Genomic DNA, 10,380 nt, shown 5'->3' on the forward strand with positions numbered 1-10,380 from the left:
GTTGGTCATTCTTACAATTGTTTTTCCATTTCTTACTTTCGTCCACTTGAAATGAAAAAAATAAACAATTTACTATTTTTTGTTATTATCTAAGTTTTTTCATATCTTCAGGTATGTGTTGTCCAAAAAAAGATTTTTCTTTTGTTGGCCTTATTTTTATCTTTCTGTTAATTGTTTAATCATATTGATATCAATGCATTTGTATTGTTAATAACACAATTATTTTTTTGAGGTTGACACCAAAGAACAATTTTTTTTTTTTTTTTGGTAATGGTATGTGTATTCTCATTGACAAATCATTTCCTCTACGACATTAAACTAATGTATGTGTTAATTAACAGAAAACCTGTTAGAATATGATCAATATAGGACCTCGTGTGTTTTTTTAATATTGAATTTAATTAACCCTTCATCTTAAATACTTAATCAATTAACATCTTTTATAATGAAATATCTTCTAACCCCACAACATGGGGATCCTTTCTTAATATGTATAATTTAAAATTATGTAATTTTAAAGATTGATGCAACCAACTAAAGTCACAAAGATTAGAATCTGGGTGGGTATCCTTCCGAACATCAAATGTTGATGTTGATTTTATTATAAGAACCACATACAAAATATTGTTATTTTGTCACTATAATTATCAAGTTTTTCTCTTCTTCGGTCATGTTAAATAAACATATAGGATTGAAGCGATTGCTAACGTTAATTTGCAATTGGTTGTGTTTATTATTTTGTAAGTTGTCTACGAATTTGAATGATATGAATTTAAATATACTTGAAACATAAAATTGTTTTGTTAAAAGTTTAACTAAAGACATTTGCTAATTAATATTGAAACCTAAAATAAATAAATAAATTTAGAAAAAAAAAAGGCTTTATAAAAACAATTAAAATTGGTTTAAAAGTTTGGCCATATGCAAACGATTTTAAAGATGATTTAAAATGTTTTGCCAAAAATTACTGAGTTAAAATGTTTTAACTTGAAAACAAGACTTAAGAAAAATTATAAAATATGGAATTATACAAGTGGTTTTAGAATGTTTAAATACATTCAATGATTTGTTAAAAGGTTAAAGCTTTTTAACTAGAAAACAAAAACTCATTTTCCAATAATGTACTACTCATCTTGAAATACACAATGGTACTAATCTTGGGCTTTGGGGAAAGCGATAATCACTTTCTTGATACCCACTTTCTTAATTTACTATCATGTGATTGATCTATCACAAAAAAAATTTAAAAAAAATTAAGAAAAAAAGATTGATAACCATAGAAGAATAAACTAAGTCGGAAAATCCCACATCAATCTGAAAGTACCATTAGGATAAAAAGTAGAAAAATAGTTACATATATAAATAACTTCACTTTGTGATTGCGACAAACCTCTTTGTAATAGAGACATTTTGGCAATTGAAAATGAAATATGAATTTTAGCCTTGTGAAAATAGTTTATAATATTTTTTAAGAACATTTAAGTTTAATTCTACTTTTATAGATTAATTCGTTTGTTATAACATACAAGTTTTGCATTAAGATGTTGATTGTTTTTTTTAGACAAGATATTTATAATCAACCGATCACATCTACAAACATTTGTAGTAGAATAAACTAAAATCTTATTATATTGATTTTTTTTTTTAAATTTTAAAAGATCAACAATTTTATAGTTTTATTATAAATAAATAACAAATATAAATCAACTTTTAAATATTACTACATAAAATGTGAAAATAAAATACTATAATTAAACACATATATTTAATAAAAACTAACAAAATTTGATTGTAAAGCTATACCTAAACATTACAATTATAAATAAAATATTTTAACACATACAATAAATGAAAATAAACTTTGATTTTAAATAAAAAATTTTAAACTTCTCATTTTACTTTTTCAATTAAATTAATTAAAAACTTACCATAACTTTTTTTCTAAATAAATAAATAATATTGTATTAAATAATATTTTATAAAAATTGACATAAAAAATATAAAGACAATATTAGATTTTTTCTTTTCAAATCTATATAAACAACTCCAACGCATTTATTGTAATTAAATCTTTATTTATAAATTTGCTACAAAAATCATAAGTGTATCCGGAAGACTTTTCTTTTCAAGTATTGTAATTTTTTTTTCCCAAATTGTTTATCGTAGATAATACTAGGGGTGAGCGCGATGTGATTCGGTACGGTTATTAGTCAAAACCTCACCACTAACTGCAAATGTGGTTAATTCATTTTCAAAACGCTTGGTACGGTTATTTTTGCGGTGCGTTTTTTTTTTTTTTTTTTTTTTTTTTTTTTTTTTTTTGTGTTGCGGTTGTTAACCACATGGATTTTGTGCGGTTACTTTGTGTGATTTTTAACCACAGTTTCGATCTCAAACGGTTTTAAGAGTTCAAACATATTACTTTTAATGATAAAAAAAATAACCATAAAGTATAAGATAATTAACTTAAATCACGAATAACTAATATCTTAAAAACGTCAAATCAATAGTAATTAACAATAAATATCTTTAAATTATTTAATTTCATAATTTTTCAAAGTTAAACATAACAAAAAACCAACACTTTTGTCTTCAAATATTTTATGGGTAAATTACACCAATTGTCCCTCGTGCATATATCAGAAAGCGTGTTTAGTCCCTATTTTCAAAAATTAACTCGGACCGTCCCTCGTTTGTTTTCAACTTGCACGTTTCATCCCTCAAAGGTGATTTTATTGCGAACTTAATCCGTTCCAGAATTGAAATGACGATAATACCCTTGCGTTTTTATTTTATAATTAATTTATTTTTACCCTTATTATTATTAGATTTAAAAAAAATAAAAATAAAACCCCTTCACTTTCCCCACACTTTTAATTAGAAATAAACACACAGATACGATGAGAAGGAAAGTGCAGACACAAATCGTCGGCCACCACCATCATCTCCACCTCTGGTGAACCTTTCTCTCCATTTATCACCATCTCCAGCCAATTCCGTCAGCCCCAGAAACGAGGATATCAATTTCATACGATAACTCTTCTTGGATTCTAATCTTCGATCTGCTTCTTTAACGGAAGAAGGTTAGGGGTTTTTGATTTTGTTGTAATTGTTGCTTGTTCGATGTCTTGTTTAGATGAAATAGACTCATCATAATGACTCTGGTGATCTCCTCTCCGTATGGACCAAGACTCTCGGCGGTCCCCTCTCTATTTCCGATGGGTTCTACATAGAGATGGAGACGTTGCCACCGCCTAGGGTTTTGATCTGCCACCTAGGGTTTCTGATCGAGCTCCACTTCCTATTTGGGGATCAGTAACATAAGAAATAAAGTGTGCATGATGATGGGGTGGTTGTCGGAGGTCCGATTCTTCACGTTTTTTGGGGGTTAGCATTATCGATACGAAGTTCTTCGATAGCAGCGAGGTTTGGGTTGACCGCCAATGCGTTTGATTTTGAATCCTCCTTCTTATACTACAACTCGTGAGTTTCTATTTACAGGTTTATGGTTTGATCTTCAAGTTTAGGGTTTAGTTAGCTTTGATTTCATGTTCTTGTTTATTAAATTTAAGGGGTGATCGGACATAAGACACATCTTCCAAAATAGGTGGTGGGAGAGAAATAGGAGTGAAAAGTGGTGGTTTCTGGTGGTGATAAGTGGTGGTTGACGGTGGTCATAGGTGATGATAAGTGGTGGTAGCTGAAGTTGAGAAAGAACGTGAAGAATTTTGACATTTAATCAACAATGGAGATGATGTTTATATTTAATTAAATATTTTTTAATAGATTAATAATTTATATTTAATAAACATATAAAAAAGAAATAAATAAGGGCAAAATGGTCTTTTTATGTCCAGAGGGACGAAGCATGCAAGTTTTAAGCAAACGAGGGACGGTCCGAGTTAATTTTTTAAAATAGGGACTGAACATGCTTTCTGACATATGTACGAGGGATGATTGGTGTAATTTACCCATATTTTATATATGTTTCATCCATAAAACTTATCTTATTTTTAATATTTAATATAGTAATAATTAATAAAAAAAATTGTATGTAATATATGTGGTGCGGTGCGGTTTCTTTGCGGTTTTTGAAAACAGATAACTGCACCGCACCGCAAATTTGCGGTTTTTGAAAAACAGATTACCTTACCATCGGTTTTTATTGCGGTTGTGGTTTATCGGTTACGGTTTATGCGGTTTTACGGTTAATTTTAGTTGCGGTGCGGTTTTTGCTCACCCCTAGATAATATGGATGAACATTTGGACTGGAAAACTGGCAAGGACCGGTACAGGAACCGATACCCGATGGAACCAATCGGGCCAGAACCAAGACGATATTCTTATGGATTTTTGGAACCGGGAACCAATAGGAATCAGAACCGGTAGAACCAGCAAAAATTGAAACCATATATTTCTATTTCTCGATGACCGGTTCTAGCATTAAATACACGACAAGAATCGGTGGGGAACCGGTACAACCGACGGTCCGGTTCGGTTCTTAATGTTCGCCGGCTTCGGTTTCCGGTTTAGACAGGCTCTAGTCGGGTCGGTTCCTTTGTTCATCCCTAGTAGATAAAGTTAGAATAAATCTAAGTTAAAAAAACAAAAACAAAGATATATATGTTTTTGTAAGCTAGAAGTTGTTAAAGAGGTTTGAAAACGTTGATCCACATCTACACCAAGAAGATGACCTACAGACCTTTTTAGGTCTACAACTTTCAAAAAGAACAACAATATGGGAAGCTTAATGTGTGTGCATGATCTATACAGCAGAAATAGAAAAGGCCAAGAAGATCCCCAAACAAAAAACAAACAACACTTAAGAGACCTAGTCTTAAGTGACCTAGTCGATCAGGATAAGCTCAACAACATAAACGATTCGCATCAATTCCAAAACTAAAAAGTAGTGTTCAATTAACAAAAAAAACATTATACTCAACTAAAAATGCACATCAATTACTACTCAAAACAATTAATCTCTAACAAACTTTAACCTTTCATCCGTTTTCTTCATCAACTCAACATACCTAGAAAACACATCAAAACCCTCAATCTTTCCTTCCAATTTCATCTTTTCACCTAATTCCTCAACAACATTCCCTTTTCCACCCTTACAACAATCTCCAACAAACTTCCCATAATCAATTCTAGGCACCTTCATACCTTTCTCCATCATTTCTTCAAGATACTTACAAGCTTCCATTGATCTTCCAATCCTAATAAGCCCTCCAATAAACACAGTATACGAATTATCATCCTTACAAACACCCTTCTCACTCATCTCCTCCCACACTGCAACTCCCATTTCATAATTCTCCATCATAAAAAACGACTTAATCATCATGTTATACGTATGTATACTTGGCTTAATCCCACTCTGAATCATCTTTTTATAAATCCTCACCGCATCATCTGGCATTCGCCTATTTGTCATCAACTTAATCAAAGCATTGTAAAGTCTTCCATCAGGAGGACAATCTTTTTCCTTCATTTCCTTTAAAAGTCCATAAACTTTGTCCATTTGTTTCACATTTCCAAATCCTGTAATCAAACATGTGTAAACAGCAGCATCTGGTTTATAGTTGTGATTCAACATGTTTTCGTAGGATTCGATTGCTTCTTTCATGTTCTTCTGTTTGCATAAATCCCTAATCATGATTGTAAAGCTTCTTGTGTTACATGGACCTTTTGATTTCATGATCTCAAAGAGCTTAATTGCTTCAGATCTTTTGTGGGATTTCAAGAGTCCTTCAAGCATGATGTTGTGTGCAACAATGTCGGGTGTGAAACCCTCATCTGTCATCTCGTTCCATATCTTTCCTGCTTCTAGAAGGTTCCCGAGTTTACACCAACCGTTTAGTAAGACTGTGTATGTTTGTATGTTTGGAGTGAACTTACCTTTTAAGTTGTGGAATAAAACCTGAGCTTCTTTTCCAAGCTTTGATCTTCCAAGATTATCGAGTAAACAGTTGATGCTATCTACTCCAACTTTGAAATTGTGTTTCTTCATTAAATCGAACATTCCTACTGCTTTTCTTCTTTGTTGACCTGCTGCAAATGCTTTGATACAGATGTTGAATGTTTCTAGTGTGAGTAATTGTTTCTCACCCATTTCATTGAGTATAGAGATCATGGTTTCGAATTGTTTAGTCTTCCCAAGAATGTTCATCATTGTGTTGTATGTTCTTGAATCATGGTGATACCCTGGTTGTTGTCCTGCCCATGAAAAGAATCTGAAAGCTGGTCTTCTAGCATGTTTGAATCTTTCTAAAACATCGATAACCAGATCATGAGTTAAGTTGATCTTACAATCGTCTAATACAGCTTCCATGTTTCGATCTAGGGCAAATAACTCCTCAATCACGTTACAGATCCTTTTGACTTCCTCTTCATCGGCTTCAGATTTCACACGTTCAGCATCTTCCGCTTCCGATTCATCATCGGAATTCACAACTCCGCAAAAACCCCTAATTTGGTTGTGTCGTTTTTTCTCTAATAGATCCATTGAAGGAAATGATATAAAGGAATGCACATGAGTTCCTTTAAAATTCACACACCTCGTCGATTCTGAATGCGAATTTACAGGGATATACATAAGTTTTGAAGTTACTAGCACTTCTTCTTGTACAGAAGAGACCCAAGAGGAGTGTGGCAAAATAAATGGAACTTGACAGTGAGCACGATCGAGACTATTATCATCACAAGCATAAAGCATACGAGACAAGGGCAAAGAGCTACCGTTAAGCAAGAGCACTTCCCTTCGAAAGGGTTCTCGTCTTCCTCGAGGCGTCGCCGCTGCTTGTCGTCCGTGAATGACAGAGCATACGCCGGCGGCGGCCCTGTGGAAGATTCCGCCATCTTTGAGCTTGAACTCCGATAATATTGACCGGTTCTTTAGATTAACAGCCATTAAACTCCATGGAAGTTGTTAGATTTAGTAGATGCACCGACTAGCGGCGAATTGGCGATCAGTATTGGTGATTGGAGTGGTGAAGATAGGGAGTGTAAACTATGACGTACAACTAACGATGACAGATATTGTTTCGGATTTTGTTTATAGAAAAAAGTCTTGGGCTAGCTAATTTTATTTTAGACCATGGACTCTTCTTTATCCATTTAAGGGCCCATTTATTGCTATGTAACTTGTAAAGTCTAAACCAAATGTAAGGCCCAACTAATTATATAAAGCAAGTTATTTGTGTTTTGAAAATGTTTGAAATGGTTTTTATGATTTTGTCAAAATTGTATATTTAATCTTTAATCTTTTATTGTATTCGGATGGTCATTATGGTTTGATCTTGTTACGTTTTTCATCCATATGGTTTGATCAAAATTGTTCGTTTGGTTTCTAACTTTATATATATGTAAGGAACGAAAAATAAAGCAAAAACAAACCGTAGGGACAACCCAAATGCAAAAACAAAGTTAGACATCAATTTTGACCAAACTACAAGGATGATTTTAGTAATTTACTCAAGATATTATTTTGATGTTTAATATGAAAAATTAAGGTCTAATTGCAGCATAGAATATCTCAATATTCGACATATAGAATAACTTTATTGGTCTAGTATGTGTCATTATGCATTCAATGTATGTCATATGTCAAACTTATTCTATTTTTTCGTCCAAAAGCTTGATGTATGGGTAGTTATCAAGAAGAATAATTCTTCATAATAACACAACAAATATGTGGTTAATGTGGCAACACCCTAGCTATAAATTGAGGATCTATAAATTAAAGGTCTCGATTAAAAGTTAACCTTTTACTCTTTCGGAAAATATCCTTTGTTCTATTACTATGAGTTTCTGAAACTCAAACTAGTCGTTAGCATGATCATCAAGAATAAACTTATTCCGAACAATCAACCATTGAGATTGATTTAAGAATTTCTTTTCAAGGATGAGGTATGAGGTCATGTTTGGTGTTTGTGGAATAACAACCATGTACATTGAATTTGGTATCTTTATTTGGTGGCATATGTGAGAACATGAGAAAAATATTGTTCTCACACTATCTATTTTTGTGGTGCTTACCATGGTTGGCAAAAGTTTTTTCAACCATTGGAGAAAACATCTAAATCACTAAAGGATATGTTTCTTTTACAATTCAATGGTTGTTGTGTGTGATGTCGGTGTTAATTTTGGACCTTTTGCTACCCAAGAATCCATGATGATCTCATTTCATTATTCTAAAACGAGTTCTTGTTCTTTGATTTATGTTCTTGAGTTAAAGAGAGAGGATTAGTATTCAAACACAATAAAATGGATAGGGGTTTAGAGAGAAAAAGTGGTATTCTGTTTTTGATCGTCAAAGAAATCATATTAACCGAAGACTAGCCCTCAAAGATATGATAATCACGATTTGACTTTATCATAAGTGGTCTTAACTATCACCCATTATCATAACCCTCAAACAAACTTACTTTTTGACATTAGAAAAGTTTTATACATAGAACTTTACTAACGAATTGTTTTTGTTGTTTCAAAATAAAATTATGTTCTTTATTACCTTATGAAAACATAACAAATCATTAAAGTTTATATTAAACTGCTCTATGTTCTCTCTTATAGCAGATACAACATGATTTCTTTGTTTTATCATTCTTAAGTTTCAAATTTTGTTACGAATTATCCAAACCTTTTTTCAATATTGTTTTTGCATGTTTTCTAAAATTCTATTAATATTTTACAATTTGTTCTAATCTTTTTACATTTTTTTTATATTTTTGTCAATGTCCTCTTTATGTATTTGTTTTTATGTATGCTTTTTAATTCGTTTCTACAAAATAGTATTTTCCTTTTCACAATTCTTTTTTATAGAGTTATCTTTTCTTTCACATTTTAGTTTTCTTGCATTAAAGTTTTTAAAAATATGTAAAGTTCACTTTCTTGCATATCTGTTTTCATAAATTTATAAAGAAATATTGTAAAAAGGAATTTTAATAAAATACTAGGGCAATTGGTGGGGGAGGGGGGATGGGGGACAAAGTAAAAAACTTAAAATCAAAGTTTTAAAACACTGTCGTAAAAAGTTGAGACAATCGTAAAAGAAGTTAGGATAAATTCATAAAAAAATAAAAATAAAAAGTAAAAAAAGTTAAAATTTTGATTAAAAAAAAGGAAAAATATTACAGATTTACATGGACCAATTAGGGACAACTCCCATCGTTGGTTATCTTTATATAATAAAGTAAGTAAAAATATATTCCGTCGATCAAATTTAATTGGCATGAGCTCCCACTCTTTAATATTCTTTAAACTTATAAACACAATAACTCATTGTTAGATTTTGGTTCTTAAAAAACATCAATATTCTTTGATAATTATTAGGATCATAATTGCAATCGTTTTTTAAAATATGTGATTTCAACCTTATAGCAGAAAGTATTATGAAATCAAATTTTGGATAATCCAAGAATGATAATTTTGATGTTAAACCACTTCTAAATCAGAAACACAGAAAGTACTAGGGATGTGAACAGGGGCAAACGGGACGGGGAGTGCATACCCCACCCCCGCCCCCGAAATTTCCTCGTTCCCCCGCCCCCGCCCCCACCCTCGGAATATTCAGTCTTTCTGTCCCTGCCCCCGAATCCCCTTTATTACCCCCGCCCCCGTCCCCGTTTCCCCGCCCCTGATTGATTTTGGGCTACCTTTTTTTGGGCTAAAAGAAGTTGTTATATAGGCTAAAAGAAGCTATTTTTTAGGTAACAAATAATTATTTATAGTATAATTTTATATGTCTAAAATAAAAAAGTTATAGCATTTTAAAAATATTTACTAACAACTTAAAAACATGTTTTTTGATAAATTTTGGAAGCTCAAAAATCATGTTATTGTTTATTATATTTATATAATTAATATATGTAAATATATGTGTAATTTATTAACGGGATCCCCATGGGGGTTTCAGGATGAGATTGCCTACCCCTGCCCCCGCCCCCGACAATAAAACGGGGGTTAACCTTGCCCCCGCCCCCGCCCCTGCCGCCGATTTTTTTTTTTTTAAAAAATCCCCCAAACGGGACGGGGGCCCCCATGGGAACGGGGTCCCATGAGACTTTTTGACACCCCTAGAAAGTACCTTGTTTTGTGTTGGATGAGATAGAGAATTGTTTATGATCGATTTCGTATATATATGAGAGTTCATCCATTTTCTTGGAGCATTTACATTCCATTTATATACGGAAGAAAGTTGCTAAAATTTGATTACACCAAAATTGGAACCAGAAGATGGTAGTTTTTTTTTTTGACATAACTGATGCCTACATCATAATGATGTCATAAGTAGGTTTTGACGGAACAATCGTCGGGGCTCTGGCCCTTGGACCCCACTAGGTCGCACCAAGGACGTTGCCCCCAGATCCCGAGTTT

The 10,380-nt window shown here is 32.3% G+C and overlaps 1 protein-coding gene across 1 annotated transcript; it reads right to left on the reverse strand.

Annotated features, from left to right (window-relative positions):
- Window positions 1–4,860: 4,860 nt before the first annotated feature.
- Window positions 4,861–7,037, reverse strand: LOC145036892 (uncharacterized). The gene has a single exon (XM_078985421.1). The coding sequence runs from the start codon at window positions 6,911–6,913 to the stop codon at window positions 4,976–4,978; it is 1,938 nt and encodes a 645-aa protein (XP_078841547.1). The 5' UTR covers window positions 6,914–7,037; the 3' UTR covers window positions 4,861–4,975.
- Window positions 7,038–10,380: the final 3,343 nt, after the last annotated feature.

The sequence above is a fragment of the Lactuca saligna genome, chromosome 3 (genome assembly GCF_052625555.1).
Source record: "Lactuca saligna cultivar CGN05327 chromosome 3, ASM5262555v1, whole genome shotgun sequence".
NCBI classification, from domain to species: domain Eukaryota; kingdom Viridiplantae; phylum Streptophyta; class Magnoliopsida; order Asterales; family Asteraceae; genus Lactuca; species Lactuca saligna.